At 31.4% G+C, this 20,293-nt stretch overlaps 3 protein-coding genes and 2 pseudogenes across 4 annotated transcripts; all 5 read right to left on the bottom strand.

Moving 5' to 3' along the window:
* Window positions 1-211: 211 nt before the first annotated feature.
* On the bottom strand, window positions 212-2,117 carry LOC129285619 (WAT1-related protein At1g11450-like). The gene is made up of 3 exons (XM_054921368.1): window positions 2,020-2,117; window positions 1,524-1,640; window positions 212-455 (listed from the first exon to the last, which is right to left on the bottom strand). The coding sequence occupies exons 1-3, from the start codon at window positions 2,115-2,117 to the stop codon at window positions 212-214; spliced, it is 459 nt and encodes a 152-aa protein (XP_054777343.1).
* A 2,059-nt stretch (window positions 2,118-4,176) lies between these two features.
* Window positions 4,177-4,766, bottom strand: LOC129285618 (vacuolar iron transporter homolog 2-like; annotated as a pseudogene).
* A 1,304-nt stretch (window positions 4,767-6,070) lies between these two features.
* LOC129285617 (uncharacterized) lies at window positions 6,071-7,245 on the bottom strand. Its single transcript, XM_054921367.1, has 2 exons — window positions 7,069-7,245; window positions 6,071-6,357 (listed from the first exon to the last, which is right to left on the bottom strand). The coding sequence occupies exons 1-2, from the start codon at window positions 7,243-7,245 to the stop codon at window positions 6,181-6,183; spliced, it is 354 nt and encodes a 117-aa protein (XP_054777342.1). The 3' UTR covers window positions 6,071-6,180.
* Window positions 7,246-10,943: 3,698 nt separating this feature from the next.
* Window positions 10,944-12,429, bottom strand: LOC129285616 (vacuolar iron transporter homolog 2-like; annotated as a pseudogene).
* Window positions 12,430-15,519: 3,090 nt separating this feature from the next.
* Window positions 15,520-16,886, bottom strand: LOC129287017 (phosphatidylinositol transfer protein sfh5-like). Of its 2 annotated transcripts, none has more exons than XM_054923154.1 (2): window positions 16,560-16,886; window positions 15,520-15,871 (listed from the first exon to the last, which is right to left on the bottom strand). In XM_054923154.1, the coding sequence occupies exons 1-2, from the start codon at window positions 16,731-16,733 to the stop codon at window positions 15,767-15,769; spliced, it is 279 nt and encodes a 92-aa protein (XP_054779129.1). In that variant the 5' UTR covers window positions 16,734-16,886; the 3' UTR covers window positions 15,520-15,766. The 2 variants fall into 2 exon arrangements, with proteins under 2 accessions (XP_054779129.1, XP_054779127.1); XM_054923152.1 differs by having other exon boundaries at window positions 15,520-15,874; window positions 16,560-16,882.
* Window positions 16,887-20,293: the final 3,407 nt, after the last annotated feature.

Here is a 20,293-nt window from a genome sequence, read left to right as displayed (position 1 = left end):
AGAGTTAACTTTTATTAACAGTTGAAACTGAATTATATTGTTTTTAAAAATTAAAAAAAATATTATATTAAAAATAAATTTAAAATTTCAAACGTTCTTATATTTATAAATTAAGAGTCAATTTGCTCCTTTGCTCTTTTACTGTATGCATATACAAGGCTGGAAAAAAGAAACAGAGAGAAAAGGCGCAAGATTATAATGACCTGGACTATCAACCACGAGGAGAAACAGAGGCAGGAGGCAAGAGAAAGCATGCAGCCCCAAATGGTAGGAGTAGTAGTGTTGGACTTGTGCCGTCTGATGCTGCCACGTGTCTCATTAAGATAACATGATTGGTCACGATTTGGATTCTTTTGCCTTTGCTGAAAGTAAGGATCGTGGCTCCACCGATTCCCATCAAGGTCCCAAACACCTTAGCCTTCCCTGCTCGTGTTCGCAAATCTATCCTCTCCAGTCTGATATATTAGGTTATAAAAAAAAGTTTCACATTTAAAAGATTAAAAAATAGATCATAATATATAAAGCTTAAAAAGTATTTAATTAAATAGTTTAAGTTATTTTGATAGAATATACTATCCTAAAGCATACTTAATATAAAAAATCTAACATAGTATCACGAGCCATTCGATTGGAGGACAAAAAAAAAAGAAAGAAAGAAAAGAAAAAAAATGAAAGATAAAAAAGAAATACAACAAGAAGTTTAAAAAAGAAAAGAAAAGAAAGAAGAAAAGAAAGGAGAGAGAAAGAAGAAAAAGGAAAAAAATTGAATAGACCTGAGGCTTTTGAGACTAAAAAGTACAAGCCCAGGCAAGAAGAAAAAAAATAAAAAAAACAAAAGAGAAAAAAGTAGTAGAGAGAATATTAAAGTAAAAAAAGAAATCTCACATCTAAAAGATTAAAAAAAGATTATGATATATAAAAAATCAAATACTTAGGCTATTTTGGTGAAATATACTATCCTAAAGCATACTTAATATAAAAAATTTAACATGATACATAGTAGATACTCACATCTAAAAGATTAAAAAAAGATTACTTAGGCTATTTTGAAATACATCCTAAAGCATATTTAACATGATTATACATTATATAGATACAATGAATACACATTAACTCTTATAATATCAAATCTGATGATTCAATCATAGAATACACTGGTGGACCTGAATTTCTTGAAGTGCATTTCATCCGACCTGACCACTTTGATAATTTTTCAGGTATAGATAAACTTTGGTCCTCTAATTATATTATAAATTTCAGTTTAAATGATTATGTTTTGTGTCCATTTTTATTATTTTAAAAAATTAAACTTAATATGTCAACATTTGAAAATATTTTGTTAGCATTTAAAAGTTTGATGTAAAAATTTTCTATTGATAAAATTAACAGTGTTAGAATTAAATGACTAAAAAAATACTTTATAAAATTAAGTGATCAAAATTAAATATTTTATAAAATTAAAAGATTAAATGTATATTTTCATATAATTTTTCCTAAGGGGTAGGGTTAATTAAGTGGCTGACCTTAATGAGACGGCCATGACATAGGTAATTGCAAGAGCAAGGTTCAATGTAGCTGTGACATATGTTACAGATACGAAGGTCAAGGATAGAAGATAAATATTTTGATATAAGGATCCCCTGAAATATGTAAAAATCCATGTAATTAGAAATTGTATATTAGAGAGATATTAAGTGTATATCATTTTGACAATATTATCGTAGTTTACTAGATGCAAGATCCGTACTAGTGATGATCATCATACAGATATATATTTCCAAGATTGAGAATGAATTTAATTAAGCTAAGCTAAGGATTTGATACATACCCAAATAACCCACAAAGAAAAGCTTGGAATAGAACCATCCTATTAATTGTTCGGAGGCTTTCCGTGTGCATAGAACAAGAGCAATGAAGGATTGAGAAAATGATAATTCTCATCGATCTGCAAGTCATATAATTAATATTAATGATTATGTATTCAAAGTACGTATATATACTGTATATGCATGCATGAACCTTTCAAAGAAGAGAGCAAGAGGAACAATGAAGAAGGTTGAAAACAGGAATCTATAGGCAACAATAACAGTCAAGCTCAATTCATGATCTGCTGCCATTTTATACAATATATTCGTCCCTGTAAATATGATCTGAACTAACACCATTAATACTATAGCCTTCACATGTATACCATATCACTTAATTCATCCACTTAGGTGAAATGATGAAGAAGAAGATGATGATGATCATGAAGTACGTAGGAAATCAATATATATACTAGTAGTATAGAAATTAGTGGAAGTATAATATTGATTTATGTCCTTTTGGTTTATCAGATAGGCATGCATGGAAAATGAACTTTAGCACTCATAAAAAGACATTATGACTTTTGCTTTTAAAAAAATTACGAATAGGTCCCATATAACATATTTATGTGTATGGGAAGAATATTTCTCCACTTTTCAGTATAGAGTATCTAACATTCTAAAAAAAAGTTAAGAGAGAAAAATAATATTTAATCCTTTTTTATTGACATTTAACTCAAATATTTTAATTTTTAGGGACAATTAGGTGCTTATATATATATATATCAATCCATACATTCCCACGTTTTATGATATTGACTCGGCTCATGGTGATCTTGATAATCGCAAACTTTTGAAGAGGTTACATAATCACTAAGAATCGTATTATTTACTTGTACTACATTTTTGATATAACAATCAAATATAATTTAAGTTAATATATTTTTTGTTAGGGCTGTGTGATTTTTCGTGGAAATATTGGACTCCTACACCAAATCGAAAAAGCCGATCCAACCGATTACTGCAACTGGATAAGAATAAAGGTATGTATCATTTTATTATTTATAATTGATTATTTGGCTTATGTTTTAATCTCTCTCTCCTCTCTCTCTCTCTCTCTCTCTCTCCAAATATATTGTTTTGGGTTGCTATAGAATTATTCGGATATCCACCTTCCAGGGGTACTCTACCAGATATTTGACAAATTTTTACAGGATTTTATATATAATTTTCTCTGAATGCTAAATTTGGCATATTAATTAACATTTTTTAAATTTTAATTTGGTTTATAACATAACAAAATTTGGACATTGACTTTTTTTTAATTGTTTTTACAGGGACATAAACAAATTGACTACTGGCAGTTTGCATACTATGCTATGAAATATTCATGAAAGATATTATCATGCATGGAGAAATAGATTTTGTTTAGAATAATGGTCATAATGTACCGTGCAAGGATGGAATAGAGAAAGAAAATGAAAAAAAAATATTTAAAAAAAAAACATCTACAAGAACGTTTTTGGAAATGCTTTTATATATATGAGAGTGCCTATTTTTAGAGCGTTTTGAAAACACTTCAAAAGGGTTAAAAAAACGAAAAAACAAGAAGACTTCAATGGGGTTTTATTGTGATAACAATGCAATTTGCATACTGCACACCCCACATGCCATTCAAATCTGTTCCCAATTGCATCCGCATTAGTCACCAAGTGCTTTTCCCTTCAAACAATCAAACTAGCCTTTTATTTCGAGTTAAATGATTTATGTCGTTTATTTTAAATTAATTTTTATATATAATTATTATTGTACTTATGAAAAAAAAAATTATAAAATTATAACTCAATTTGTAAAAAAATATAAAAAATTTAATATTAAATTATACCATTTAGATCATATCTATATTGGCCTTATTGGTGATTAATAGATTTATTAAATTTTTTATTTTATTAAATATAAAATAAAAATTAAAAAAAGGCTTTAAATCTGGATAGTCTGATCTCATCAGGTGGTGCTGATCACCCTTAATGAGTGCCGAAGATGGTTCATATTTATTATTAAACTTTTTTATAAGTTTTTATTTGATAAATCTAATATTAAAAACACCTGAAAATTAATTTAAAATGAATGGTAGAAATTATTTATAGATAAAATAAATGGTCAGGATGATTGTTTAGGATAAGCACTCGCGCATGATTGAACAAAAAGAAAAACACAATAAAATATATATATATATATATGTGTGTGTGTGTGTATAATAGAGCAGAGCTGAAAAATAGGCCAGCGTGACTCTTCCAAGCCTAGCCTATGGCTTGAGCCGGAAAAATGTCATTTGATTCTTCTCTATTACCTTTAACATCCCCTTAGAAAACTAACAAGCTAAGGAAAGAACAGAACACAACACGGTTAGATTCTCATGATGAGCAACAAAGCTTATTACATAAAAATAAGCAAATGCATGGGTGCTCTGAAATTCACTCATATATAGCTGCAATCCACAAGAACCCAGTAACTTGGTCAACCCAAAACTGATACCCATAGCCACCAATCCTCCACACACAATCCTCAAACACATGATCTCAAAATGGGACTCTTTCCCAACACAGCTCCTATGAATCCAAATGCTATCAGAGCCAAAGTAGCCACAATCAGAACCACCATCGACTTCATCTTACAATCTGATATAAATGCAGAAGCAAGCAGAGGAACCAGAGCTCCAATGCTAAATGACCATGCTGATGCAACTGCTGCTTGAAATGGATTTGGCAGTTTCATATCCCTCATCTTCTCCATCATCATTGCTTTGGCTTCTGTTTGAACAGCTCTCGCACCCATCATCAGTGCAGAAACTGAAACCAGACCATCAGTGGCTCCCAATATTGCAGCACGAAGCTAGTGAGCCCCTTGAGAGTAGTCTAGCTTATAAGTTTCTTTGGCTGGTATTTGGGTGGTTTTTTTCATGATCATCTTCATCATTTGTTTGGATTGGGCTACGGAGATTGAATGGCATTGAGCCATAGACAAGAAGGAGAATGAGAGTGAGAGAGATTCAAGGACTTATAACGAGAAATTGAAGGTATAAGAATGTTGTCATTTATGATGAGTGATTCATTTACTTGGAAGTTTGTTTCTGGAAGCTCTACCAACTGACAAATGACAAAGTTCTTCGCTGTGTCTTTATCAAAGGACAAAAAATGAAGCTGACTATTATCTCAGCACTCATCTTTGACTACAACATATCCAGAAAGTAGGCATATAGGAAAAATGTTTAGAATCAGAATATCTTTCTGAAGGAATATATATAAACTTATATATAATATCATTTCAGAATATTTTACAGATACTCACAAAATCGACAACTTCAAATACAAGAGATTTTGTTACATAATATCCAAAAAAAAAAAAACAAATCTCAAATCTTTGAATGGGATAATCTAAGTCAAGAGTGTTTTAATTATAATGATTGTTTTGAATTTTTTAAAGAAAGATGTATTTTAATAGTTTTTAAATATTGATAAAATTCAATGATTGTAATGGAGACATTCATTGGGTAAGTAAACTTAAACTACTCACCAAATTTAATTCCACCTTGGATTCTATTGGGAGAAAGTTTTCTAATTATTTGCATCCTTTTCACTGAAGTTGTTGTCTTGAGGATATTGATTGGAGAGTCGCTTACCAAAGCAATATTCTTTTGAGAGAATTATAATTAGGTTTTACATAAAAAATTAATTACTACAAAATTCATTGATAACTGAACTAAATTGTATTGACAATAGATTCTGTTGTCAATACAGTTTAACTCAATTATCAATAGACTTTGTAATAATTAATTTCTTTACGTGAAACTTTACTGTAATTCTCTCTATTTCTTCTTGTTCTTAATTAACACCTCAAATTAAAACCATTTTATTATTTGTATCCATGAATCAAGAACATGCATTAATTCATTTAATTGCATATATTCTTTTATAGTTACTAGTCATCTAGTATACACTTATGGGATATATATTCCTAACCTAATATATTTTTTTTAGAAATTCAAAACTATTTATTACTTCTTTTGCCATTAGAACCTTATTTATATGAATAATGTAGAAATATCTTAATATATTAAATTAAGGTTGGCAATGTGGTGAATAATTGCACTCTAAAAGATACAAGAAACTGGAAAATAAAAAAGGAATGCCGAAGGAACAGATGATCATGAGCCAGAGAATAATGAAATCTCCAAATTTTCATACAAATCTAATCCCATTCCCTTCTGCATGCCCAAAATGAAATTAAAAGAAAAATAAAAAGACAAAACCAAAGGTTGATGAATCACCAAATACCAACAAAAAAAAAAAGAGCTTAGGTTTTACATTGACATAATTTATATAACTTTGCAGGTCTTGATCTCCAACTTCTTTTTCTTCTTCTTCTTCATCATTCTGACTCTGGTTTTATATCTTTTTCCCCCTTCCTTTGCCTCCTCTGTTTCTTCGGGCTTCGCTTCCTCTGCCTTGGCCCCTTCTTTCTTACTAGCTTCCTCTGCCTCCTTTGTTTCCTTCTTCCATTATGCCAGACACATGCATTAAAAAATTCATTATAACCCAACAATCATGATCCTTTTTTCTTTTTCTTTTTTTTTTTAGAATTTGAACCCAGACAAAGAATAAAAGCTTTCAATTGTTGTATGACTTTCATTCACGATGGCAAAAAAAAAAAAAAAAGGCTCCACTTTTTTAAAATAACCACGACAGAAAAAGGTCAGTTTTTTTATTCTTGAAAAACTTCACCATCTTTTATTTTACCCAAACTCATTAATTTTTTTTACTTTAATCATTTCACCAAAGCAACATGATATGTATCAGATTCACTTTTCTTTGAATATTTTATCATCTCTTTTATCTCTCTGCTTTTCTGGACATATTACACCAGTAACTTTTATTATTATAGGAGTTTTGAAACATTTGCATTGTTTTACCTTCCAGAGATAAAAACTAAGCAAGTTCATGAACTTGTTTTAGATATTCAAGGAAATTTAAATGAAAACCATACTTATAGATATCCTCTAATATTGATACATAGGAAGTTCCATTACACGTATGTAAGTCATGAACAAAGTCGTTCGTTTTGATTCTTCTGACAAAACTTGGATTCACAGTCTAGCCCAGTTTAAATATAAAAACTATAGAAAAATCATTGATCAGTATTTATAAACTTAAAATGAATCACACAATTTGTAAGACAAGAGTCAAATGAAATAAGGAAAGAAAACCAGTTCCTCAGTAAGCAGAATGCTTAGAGACTTCTCATCAGAGGCAGAAGGGGCAGCGTCAGGCTTGTTCTCCTCTGCCTCAGTTGCTCGCCCGCTGCCGCTGCCGCAGCCACCTCGTCCTGTTTTCGGTTGTGGGGCTTCTCCTCCTGGCTCCTGCTTCTCTGGACCAGCGTTCATTATAGAGGGTAGCATATGTTGCAGATGCCATGGCGAAGGCTAGAATAAAGAGATCATGTAGTAAGGATTCCCCGTGAATAATAATGTTTAGAAATGGAGCCATGAGGTGGTGGTATATAAGTTTGTTATTGTATTGTCGTTTAAATGTAATATTTACATTCATTATAATATAAGAGGTATAAGAGCGCACCGGTCAAGCATATAGAGCACGGTCCTATTTAATCAGAATTCGAACCATACTCCAAGAGTACTGAGAATGAATCTGGTAATATATCAAACTCATAATGTATTCAAGCCAAGCATCTGATCATAGTTAAGGGTAACAGAAGATACCCAAATATGCCACAAAGAAAGCTTGGATTCTGGATATTTTGTTTAGAATTGAATGCATGAGAATCTCGATTAATATCTGCCAGACCATTCAAAGTCTCGAATCCAATTCCATTTTCGTTTCTCGTGGGACCACATGCATGATGCACCGCGGACCCATTCAAACATGTGGGGTGGGTCTACACGTTTTCTCTTATCACTTCTACCTAATCATGTTCACCCAAACCAAAAGAAAAGAAAAACAATAAAGTCTTGACCCCGAGTCATTGACGAAGGTTCAAAGAAAGTGTGATACAGTAGCATAAAATCCTCAAACATCTTGGCCATTCCTGTGCCTAAAATTTCTTTCACTCGTTTCTGTTTGAATGTCCTTGTACTCGTACAAGTGTGATCTCCCCAAGTGTTGTGGTGCTTTTTTGTAGACTTCAAATGGCCGATGCTGCTGTTAGTTTCGTCTTGGACAAGTTTTCTCTCCTTGTGGAGAGAAGCCAGTTTGCTATATGGCGTGGAGGACAAAGTGAAGTCCCTTCAAAGTGAACTCAGAATGATGAATGCCTTCCTTGAGAGCTCTGAGCAGAACAAGATGAAGAAGGAAATCGAAGCAGAGGTTGTACGTCAAATCATAGACGTGGCACATGAAGCTGAGGATGTCATCGACACCTTTGTTGCTAACGTTGCCAACCACCAAAGGAGACATCGGTTTTCAAGGATGCTCCACGTTGCTGACCACACAAAGTTGCGATACCGTGTTGCAAAGAAAATTAACAACATTAAGGCCAAAGTCAAGCAGATCCTTGACAACAAGCAGATATACGACACCCAGGAAGGGAGAATCTTCTTCAAATCAGGAATTACAGCTATTGCAGAAGAAGCAAGAATGTACGTGGAGGAGGAAGATGTGGTGGGTTTTACCATGACTCAATTGAAGTAATCAATCGCCTCAAGCAAGGAGCATCACGTCGCAGTGTTGTGTCCATCATACGTACGGGGGGAGGGGTAAAACCACTCTTGCCCGTAAGATCTACAACAATCATGACATCCAGGATTACTTCCATTGCCGCGCTTGGGCCTTTGTGTCTAATGACTATAGCCCCAGGAGCTTTTGGCTTGCCTTCTCAAATGTTTGCCATCAACCTTTGCAGATACAAGTTACACTAACAGCAACACCAGCGAGCATAAGCGGGATGATTTTTATAGTTTGATGGAGGACGAATTGAAAGAGAAGTTGCGAGAATGTTTGAAGGGTAAGAGGGTATCTTGTAGTCTTGGATGACCTATGGAATACTCAACACTGGGATGACCTCCATTATGCTTTTCCTGATGACAGTAAAGGCAGTAGAATCTTGATCACAAGTCGACTGAAAGATGTGGCTCTTCCTATGCTAGCCCATCTCCTCCTTATTGTCTCCGTTTTCTTGATAAAGAAGAAAGTTGGGAGCTTTTCTCGAAGAAGGTGTTTCGAGGAGAACATGTGCCTTCTGATCTAGAACCTCTAGGTAAGCAAATGGTAGCGAGATGTGGTGGATGCCACTCTCCATTTGTTGTTTGGCAGGGATTCTAGCACACAAGGATAAGTCTCGCTCGCCAAAAATGGTCCAAGATCAAGGGCCATGTCAATTCATATCTCACTCAACCAGATACCAAAGTCACTAATATATTACTCAACTCAGTTTTGACAATTTGCCTCGAAGATTGAAACCATGCTTTTTATATTTTGGCATGTTTCCTGAAGACTATGAGATTCCTGTTAGGCAGTTGATCCAACTGTGGATTGCGGGAAGGTTCATTGTTCAAAATGATTCAGAATTTTAGAAGATGTTGCGGAGGACTATTTGGATGAACTCGTTAATCGGAGTTTGATTCAATTGGGAGAAGGAGAAGTGATGGGGGTATCAAGACATGTCAAATCCATGATCTTATGGGACAACTTTTGATATCTAAGGCAGGGAGGAGAAGGCTTTTGAGGTTTGTAGAGATGGGGGACGTTTTGGAGGAAACCAAACCTCGCAGGCTATCCATTCAATGTAGCATGGCTAGTTATGTTGGTTCAAGCAACAAAAAACCATTCAAGCACTCGTTCGATGCTTTGCTTTGACCAGGCTTCTATGACCTTAATTCAAGCGAGTTTGAAGGGTTTTTGAAAGGGAGCCAATTGGTTCGGGTACTGGATCTTGGGATTCCATCTTTTTTTCGGGCTGAAGATCCCCGCCAATTTAAAGATGTTGATTCATCTAAGGTACTTAAGATTAAGAATAGACACAGAATTATCCATTCCAGAATTCATATGCAACCTTTTCAATCTAGAAACTTAGACTTGGGGCATTTAAATGGCGGGCTTCCTAGTGGAATATGGAAGCTCAAGAGCTCCAGACATCTTTATACGAAAGCATCAATGATTCTTCCAAAGTTTCTAGATGCTGAAAGTAGAATCATGTGGAATTTACAAACAATATCTCGGACTGCTCTAAGTCCCAAATCGGACGTTGCATCTCTTATAAAGAAAGGCGTATTCCCAAAGCTTAGAAAATTGGGATTGCGTTGTAACACTAAGGATTATGACGGACAAGAAGAGCTCAATCATGTTTTGGGATGCCTCAGACGCCTAAATTATCTGAGCACATTGACAATTTTCCTGCACCAAGGGGACTTTCCAACATCCTCTATTGCCTTTCTTTCCAACCTTACGGAATTAACAATATCGTCGTTTCGTTTAAAAGACAATGTAATGAGCACTTTGGGGAATCGTTCCAACCTTCAAATTTTGAAACTAGCTTTTTTTCATATCTCAAATGTGTTCAATCAGCTCTGTTGCCTTAGTGGGTTCCCCCAGCTAGAGGTGTTTCAAATGAAAGAAGGCTTATCTCTCTTATGGTTGGAAATTAGGGAAAGATGTGATGTCTAGTCTCAGACGTTTGATTATCATAGAGTGCTATGATTTGAGTGCTCCCCTGGTGAGCTCTGGTCCCTTGCTTCCTTACTAGAGGTACAAGTGCTTGGTCCGTCCACTAAATCACTGAAGAGGCAACTTCAAAGTCGACCTATGAGAGATGGATGCAATCTCGTCATCTCAAACTGAGCCACAAATTCAAACAACTGCTTCAATGAGCCTTATTTGAAGACTAGTTATATCATTTCATCATTTGCAATGCTCAGGTAATCTTTCATTTCCACGTCTTGCATTGTATGTTATACGATGTTTGTCTATGTCATTGAAATGATTTTTTCCCCTATTAACAAAGTCTCCTATTGCCATATTGCAAGCCCCTGCTAAACACCCATGTCATTGATAGGGAGCTAGTGTTTCAATTGTTTAAGTCTTGTAATTTTGTGATTATGTTAGATATTATAAGTTAATATTTTTTGAATATTTATAATTTATAAAGCTGCAATCCACAAGAACCCGGTAACTTGGTCAACCCATAAGTGATGCCCCGTAGCTACCAATCCTCCACAGTACACAACGCTCACACATGATCACAATATGCGAGCCTTTCCCAACACGGCTCCCACATATCCAAACACTATCCAAAGCCAATGAAGCCACAATGACAACCATCATTAGCCTTATCTTATAATCTGATATGAATGCAGCGGCAGGCAGAGGAACCAGAGCTACAATACTAAATGACAATGCTACTTGAAATGGATTTGGCAGTTTCATATCCCACATCACCTTCTCCATCTGCTTCTCTTCATCATCATCTTCACTCATTTCCCTCTTCATCTGTCCAACTTCAAAATCATACTGTGTGTACACTGACACAAACTCTCCTGTTGCCATGCTGCAATCTCTTGCCACTGTCCCGACAAAACCAGCAAGAATCATTGCTTTGGCTTCTGTTTTTAACAGCTCGTACGCTCATCATCAGTGCAGAAACTGAAACGAGACCATCATTGGCTTCTAATACTGCAGCACAAAGCCATTGAACCCTTTGAGAGTTGTCTAGTTGATCGGTTTCTTTGGTTCCAGTTTGGGAGGTATGTTCTTGATCATCTTCATGGTTTTAAAAATAATTTATGCTAGCTATTATCTCAGCACTCATCTTTGACCATAAAATGTCCAGAAAATTGTTTAGAATCAGAATATCTTCCCGAAGGAGTATGTATAAACTTATAATAATGCTGAGTTTAATTCCTTTTGAATTTATGTCAGAACTCTAAGGCAAGTTGAATTGGTAATTTGAGTGAGTTGAGCTTATTTAAATTGAATTTAAAATACTTAAATATTTAAAATTTTATATAGTCAAACTCAACCTTTACTTTTTTGAGTTTCAGTTTGGCCTGAATAATTGAATTGTTAAAAAAAATTCATTTTTTAAACAAGTTTTAAATTTTTTTATGTTAAAAGTAATTATTTTTAATTTACTGAAAAGTATAAATATAGTTTTTAGGATGCTTAATAAAGTAGAAGACTCAAAATTTTTTATAAAAAAAATCATTATGGATCTTAAAGTTGAAAAATAAAGATTAAAATATATTTTAAATATTATTGTGAGGTATATTATTATATTTTTAATATAATAATATGAACATTTTTTTTTTTTTTAAGAAAATATCTATTAATAATGTACTAAAATTTAAGGAATTAATTACTATTCAATATCTTTTATATATTTTTAAAAAAAATTGTTCAAGTATCAAGTATTTGGCTTGAGCTCAAATTTAATCGAGCTTGACTCAAATTTTTTTAGGTTATTCGTCCCAACTTAGAACATTAAAAAAATCTAATGTTTTATTAAGCTCAGTTCTAGATTTTTTTTAAATTTATTTAGGTTAGTCAGAATTATCAGCTTTAGGAAGAGGCTAGACAAGATGCATAATATCATCTCAAATATTCTATAGACACTCACACATTGGACAACTTCAGATTCTGTTTGGGAGAAAGTTTCCTAATTATTTGCATCCCGTAACATCACAATTTAAATTTTTTGAGTTAATTAGAGCTAATAAAAATTAAGGAGATGTTTAAACGTAAATAAATTAATTAAGAGATTTTTTATTTAACTTAGGATATAATTTTATGTCAAATTTTGCTTTTAGAAATTTAAAATAATAATGATAAGTGATGATATATATATATATATATATATATATATATAATAAAGAGAAGACTTAATGAAGAAGTACATTGTAAGTTAAAAAAAAAAAGGAACAAGAAGAAGAGGCAGTGGAGTTGAGGCCAATATATATATCTTATTGGCTTTGCTTCCTTATTTTCATTTTCACGCAGACAAGAGATAGAGAGAAGAGGAAGGAGAGGATAAGAAATTTGAGCAGATTTTGAGATAAGATTTAACAATGAGAACTATAAATTAATATTTAAATTTTATCAATTTAGATTTATTCTATTAACTGATTTGAGAGTTTAAAATTAATGTTTTAGCTATAAATTTTGTGATTTCTATGTATAGGATATTCATATTGTTTAAATTGTGTTTTCAAGACTTAGACAAGTTAACTTAGCTTTGCTTTGGATTTTATTGGGGGGATTTAGATTGAAGGATTGGTTGTAAATTTAAAGAGTTTAGTTGAATTGATAAATTACAATATATATATATATATAATGCTATTTATATCATTCAATATCACAGATTAATATGTTATTATAGCTAAAAAGTTTCCTACACGTCTGAGTTAATTATAGCTTGAAAAAGAGGTAACATTAAAATATCCTTTTATATATTGAAATACTAGTTTTTATTATTTTGTGCGTGTGCGTGTGCGTGTGCGTGTGCGTGTGTGTGTGTGTTCTGATGACAATGTACCTTTAACCAAATATAACCTCAATTTAAACTCCCCCAGCTAGCAGTAATAAAAGAGTTGGGAGCCATACGGGTAAAGTTGGGAAATGTATCGCTATTGTTTTAATTTAATATTGATTTAGAAATTGTTATATAATTGTAAACATTGCATCCCTGTTTTGTGTATTTATTGTGAGATACACATGTATATTCATAGATATGTTTGCAAACTAGTTTTAAAAAGTATGTTAGAATAACCAACTGTTATTAAGATTTTGATCTCACATGTTACTTCTCATCTTTTTTAGGTTAGCAATCAAGTAGAGCTACAAGGGGGGCACCGAAAAAGCGAGTTTGGGTTCCCTTCTCTCGGCTTAGCATGTGGTTTTCTGTTTATTTTGTAATTATAGTTTTCATAACCTAAGAGCCCTTTATAAATTTTATTTTGAATAATTGTTATAGGTTATTTGACAAGAACTACTCAATCTTTTTATTTAAGCTGAATAACTTTTAAACATATCGATCTAGACCATAATTTTTTATTGGGCCAAGCCTATTTATTTTGGATAATACATATTAATGGCAAAAAAAAAAGTGTATTTAACAGAATTGGTTATAGCTATAAACTGCTGTTGAACTCTAAACTTGTTGCAAATTATTTATTGGACTTCATTTACCTTAAGTCTAACTGTGATTGTTAATCTTAATGTCGTTTTGTTTGGATAGGTATATTTTTTAAAAAAATATTTATTCATAAAGGAAAAAGTGGGGAGGTTTTCTTTTGTAAAAAAATGATAAAAATTAGGTCGGTTGCACATCCACTTCACTGAAGTTGAGGATATTGACTTAAGAGTCGCTTACCAAAGCAATATATCTTTTTATTCTAAGACAACACTTTAAATTAAAACCATTTTATTATTTGTAATTTTGTATCCAAGAATGAAGAACATGCATTAATCACACACACACACATATTATAGTTGTTAGTCCACACTTATGGGATATATATTCCTAACCCTGCCAAAAAAAGGAAAGTGATGTGTTCCTTACCTATAAAAAGGACTGTAGAGATAAGAACTCAGGGATTAGACTTTAAACAATTTTTTTTAGTGAACTAAGTGTGAGGGTTGGCTCAATAAGAGTTTGAGTCATTGACGTAGTCATGATATTCATCATTAATCATTTTAATTGAGGGTAATTAATAAAACTTAAAAAGGTGGCATTCTTTTTTCTTCAGTCAACAGAATTAGAAAATTCACAAGCTTTGTCGAGTCACGTTAAATGACAACGGGAAGCTAAAAGCTTGTAGCTCAATTGACATGATCCATATTCCTTAATGCAAAGATTCCTAAACCAAATCCCCAAGTGATCTGGAAAAAATATTATTTAGTGCCTGTGGTATTGTGTATGTGAAATTTTTTTTTATACTTTAATTTTTTTTTATTACTTTTTTACTCTCTATTTTTTTCATTTTTTTCTTTTTTTTTGTTTAGACTTGTATTTTTTTTAGTTTCAGAGGCCTCGAGTCTATTCAATTTCTCCTCATTTTTATTCTTCTTTTCTCTTTTCTTTTCTTTTTTTTAATATATTGTTGTAATTTTTTTATCTTTTATTTTTTTCCTTTTTTTTGTTCTCTTTCTTTTTTTGGTCCCCCAACCGAATAGCTCATGATTCCACGTTAAATTTATTATATTAAGTATGTTTAAGGATAGTATGCTCTATCAAAATAACTTAAATTATTTAATTAGATACTTCCTGAACTTTATATATCATAATCCATTCTCTAATTTTTAAATGTGAAATTTTTTTTTTACACTCTAATATTATGTGCCTGTGTCTGATGTGCCTGTGTGGACTCGCCTTCTCCATGGAGAAGGGTTAGATATCATAGTTTTAAAAAAGAAAAAAAATTGAAGCTTGGAAATCATTTGACTGGCCAGACTTCATTAGATCAACACTTAGCCAAACAAAAGGTGACAAAACATTTGAACTCTCTCTGCCTCGTAATATAAATTTTGTAAAAAATTCAAAGCAACATTTATTAAATTATTTTCTATTAGAACCTTATTTATATGAGTAATGTAGAAATGTCTTAATGTGGTCAATATTTTACTATATCAATTGCACTTCAAAAGACTTGTATTTTAAGATGGAGGGAGTATTTTTGAAATTTTTCTAGAACAGATGATCATGACCCAGGGAATAAGGAAATCTCCAAATTTTCATACAAATCTAATTCCATTCTCATCTGCATGCGCAAAATAAAATTAAAACAAAAATAAACTCAAAAAGAAAGGACAAAGGTTGAAGAATCACCAAATACCAACAAAAAAAAAAATGAAGAAGGAGGAGGAGGAGGAGGAGGAGGAGGAGGAGGAAAAGGCTTAGGTTTTACATTAACATATTGATATAACTTTACAGGCTCTTAGTCTCCACCATCATCTTCATTTTCACTCTGCTTTTTTCTCTTCCTTTGCCTCCCCTGTTTCTTCAGGCTTCGCTTCCTCTGCCTTGGCCTCTTCTTTCTTATTAGCTTCCTCTGCCTCCTTTGTTTCCTTCTTCCATTATGCCAAACACACACATTAATTACAAAAATCATTATTCACCCAACAATCATAATCATTTTTTTTTAAGAATTTAAACCCAGACAAACAAATAAAAGCTTTCAATTGTTGTATGAATTTCATCATTCACAGTGGCAAAAAGAAAGGTTCCACTTTTTGAAAGTAAACTCCTGCAGAAAAAAGGTGAATTTTTTTTATTCTTAAAAAACTTCACCATCTTTTAATTTTACCCAAGTTATCATTAAATTATTACTTTAAGCATTTCACCAAAAGAACATGACATGTATCAGATTCACTTTTTTAAAAATATTTTAACATCTCTTGAGATATTACCTCAGTAACTTTTATTATTATAGGAGTTCTAAAACATTTGCATTTGTTTTACCTTCCAGAGATAAAAACTAAGCAAGTTCATAAAATTGTTTGAGATATTCAAGGAAATTTAACTGAAAAACCAATACCTACAGATATCCTCTAATATTGATATATACGAAATTGCATTACACAAATACAAGTCATGATCATAGTCATTCATTTTAGATTTTGGACCAAACTGGGATTCATAGTCTAGACTAATTTAAATATAAAAACTATGGAGAACATCGTAATTTACAAACTAAAAATGAATCACACGATTTATAAGGCGAGTCAAATGAAATAAGGAAAGAAAAATCAGTACCTCAGTAAGCAGAGTGCTTAGAGATTTCTCATCAGATGCAGAAGGGGCAGCTTCAGGCTTGTTCTCCTCTGCCTCGGTCTTGCTCGTCGCCGCCGCGGCCGCCTCATCCTTTTCCGGTTGTGGGGCTCCTCCTCCTGTTTCTCTGGTCTTTGGTGCACTCCCACAGTTTCCCATATCAACAATTCTTAGTTTCAAAGCCTTGAAGAAGAGATAACAGTGGAAGGTAAGGTTGAAGCAGAGAATGTGAAATGAATGAAGGGTCTTTTCTGTGATTTGTTAGGTTAAAGTTTTGGTATTTATGGATTGAGATATTTTTTGGGAAGCCCAATAGCTGCAAATCAATTATTGTTGTTCATGGGTTATTTCAGGCAATGTTGTTGGTGATGATTATATTATAATATATATATATATACACACACACATAGTTTCTGTGGAATCATAGTTGGGATGTTTACAGCTATGTTTTTGATTGGCAATCACAGCCTGTGATTGTGGGCAATCAACCAACCTCTTTTGTTTTAAACAATGTATTGAAAACTATTGGCTTTTTATTATTATTATTTTATATAACCTCTTTTGTTTTAAACAATGTATTGAAAACAATTGGCTTTTTATTATTATTATTTTTTATAAGTTTGAGGTGGGCCATATACATTGCATGAAATTTAAGACATCCATATGATGAGTCATAATGTTTATGATTTATGAATAGTAATATTTGTTAGACACTTAGATTAGATTTTAAATTACTTATATTAATGTTGTTCTTTTTTTTACATATATAAGTAAATGTATTTCAAATATTTTATTTTTTTGGGTTAATCAAAAGAGTTTGAACAATCTTTACTCACATCCTATCCCACTGCTCTTAGTCTGAACTCGTATCAAATAAACTTTTTTTTTTTTGGTTATTTGAACAGCATGGAGGAAAAAGTATTCCTGTTCTTGGGCACATTCTAGAAAATTAATTTCCGTTATTTAAAATTGGAAACTAAAAAATGAATTTCTCGAATTAAAATTGGTTCACTATATTTATATGTCTCTTGACAAATATTTTACAGATTCAACCCATGTCATAATATTTAAAAATTTTCAAACAATAAAAAATATTGTCAGCTGTTCTTGGGCCTGACTTTTCATGTTGTGCAATGTGTAGGATTTGTTTGTATAGCTAAGAACCCTTTGTGATTTACAAAAGTTTATTAAAACAATGTATTATTATTTTTCAGCATATTTATTTCATTTAAATTTTTGATTGAATTATAGTAATAAGATTTTCTGAAATTTTAATAATTTTTATTTTAAAAATATTACATAAAATGAAATAAAAAAGTCTTGTACTAGTAAACTTTAAAATAATGATTGAAAATCTATAATAGTTGGGTCAAGTAAAAAAAGATGCAATAACCCTTAAACAAGTTTTTGAATTGATATCTCACGAATAATTGGCCAAAAAAAAAATCTCATGAATAAAAAATTACATTGTGATAGTTTTCTTTCATTTGGGATCTAATGCCACTCAAATCCAATTTGATCAGTATCAGAGACCAGATCATTATTAAAGCGGTTAATTTAAATGTGATTTTATAAAAGCATTAAATGTGCTAAAAAACATAATAATAATAATAATAATAATAATAATAATAATAATAATGCTCTATGAAAGAGAATATTCTCAGGCATATTCACATATCTTTACATATTTCAGTATAAAAATTTTGCAGTTAACTACAATGATTAACGTGTTGGTGGAAGGAGGATCTTTAGTTTAAAGTTTAAACACAAAGTCACGTTGAATCTTAGTACTCCCTCCATTTTAAATTATAAGATATTTTTAAAAGAGTTTTTTTATCTTAAAATATAAGACATTTTAGGTAAATTAAGGTTTCATTAAATGCATCAATTTCAATATGATCCTTTCTCTCTCTATAATTAATGACTGTCTCTTCTCTTTTCAATATATTAAATTATGGATATTTTAAAAATTTATATTTTTATTTTGGAAAGATAAAATTGTTAGGTGTATTTAATGAAGTTTATTAGTATGTGAAATTTTGTCTAAAAGTGTCTTATAATTTAAGATGGAAGAAGTATTAATTATATAATTCTTTATTTCATAGTGTTAGGAAAGGTTTGAAAAAAAATAACAGGATAAGATAATATCCATAAAAAACACATATCCACAGATAATTAATATTAGAATAAACGCGTATCTAAGAAATAATTTTTTTTAGTCAATTATAGTCATTGCAAGAATAATTTTACCAAGACGAATTTAAATTATGGCATCTCTTTCACCTTTTTCGTTACATGATTAGACAATGTAATATTTAATTAAAAAAAGAGAGAGAACTGCAGAATAATTGATTCTTATTCTTCTCTTTAATAAAAGCTCTTGCAGAATCTCAGCCACATTAAAGAGACAGGCAAAATTTTTTAAAAAAAATTAATATGCCAATGAAACATTTTATATGATACTAACAAAATTAGAACAAGCATTGAATATAGAGGGTGAGCGACATGTTATGATTGAAAATGAAATTGATATTTCTTTGACTTTGTTTGCAAGCCCCATGCTTGAATGTCGCGTGCTTGATTACTCAAATAAATTAATTAAATTTGTGACCTTTTTTCTATAAATATTCAACCGCGACTGCATTTGATATTCATTCATAATATTAATTAATAAATTTCCACAACCTTTGATGATCCCAAAAAGTGAAAGCGTTCCCAGTCACCTTTTTGGAAAAAAAAAAAAGTGAAACTTCAATTTAGTTAAGCAATTGTTGCAAATCAGGCAACAAAGATGACCCAGGCACGAAGAAGGAGGAATGAGTGAATGCGAATGTAAGACTGCAAAAGGAGACAACAGAGTGAGAGTAGTTTTAAAATTAGTGGCTCTCTCTCCAATGGTGTTAAAACCCAACCGGCAGTCGTGAACTAGTCATCTAACCAGTCTGATTAAAGAGTTTTGGACAGGTCAATTGATTTGGATTTAATATTTTTTCCTTTCCTTTTTGAGCTAGTCAATTCAACCAGTTGAATCAGGAATTAATATTTTAAAAATCAGACTGAACCAGCCAATTCAACCAGTTGAATTGAGAACCGGCTCTTGATTCAGTTCAATTGGCCTCTCAAAATCCGCCGCAAAAGAGCAGGTCAAAAACTCAAAAAATTAGTTGAAAATCAGACCAATTCCCTTAAAAATTGGTCTGAATTAACCAAAATTTAAAAAATTAATTTAAAAATTAATTAAAATAAAGAACAATTAAAAATATTTAATATTAATCATGTATTCATCAACAATATATCATTTTATCAAGCATTTATTAATATTTTTTGAAAAATATAAATATTTGTAAATATTTCTTATTTAATTATGATATATAAATTAAAAATATATTAATTTAATATCAACCGGTTCAATCATAGTTTAATTATGGTTGAACTAATGAACTGTAAACCAGTGGCTAATCCGATTCAACGATCGATCCAATTTTTAAAACTTTGCCTAAAACAACATCATTTTGAGTTGGAAAAAAAAGAAAGAAAGAAACAATAGTATTATGTCAAATTTATTTTAGTAACTCTATTTTGCTAGATTATGTGTGATTTATTAATTGATTGTTCCATATACTTGTAGATTAATGCCTTTTATTTAAGTATTACTAAAATCTAGGATGATATATGAATATTTTTCTATACTTTAATTCTATTATATCATTTTAATTATG

Source organism: Prosopis cineraria, unplaced genomic scaffold (assembly GCF_029017545.1).
Source record: "Prosopis cineraria cultivar Desert tree isolate PC_DT_omini unplaced genomic scaffold, ASM2901754v1 PC11, whole genome shotgun sequence".
In the NCBI taxonomy this organism is placed as follows: Eukaryota; Viridiplantae; Streptophyta; class Magnoliopsida; order Fabales; family Fabaceae; genus Prosopis; species Prosopis cineraria.
The sequence above is the reverse complement of the archived record's forward strand: the minus strand, read 5'-3'. Positions and strand labels throughout refer to the sequence as shown.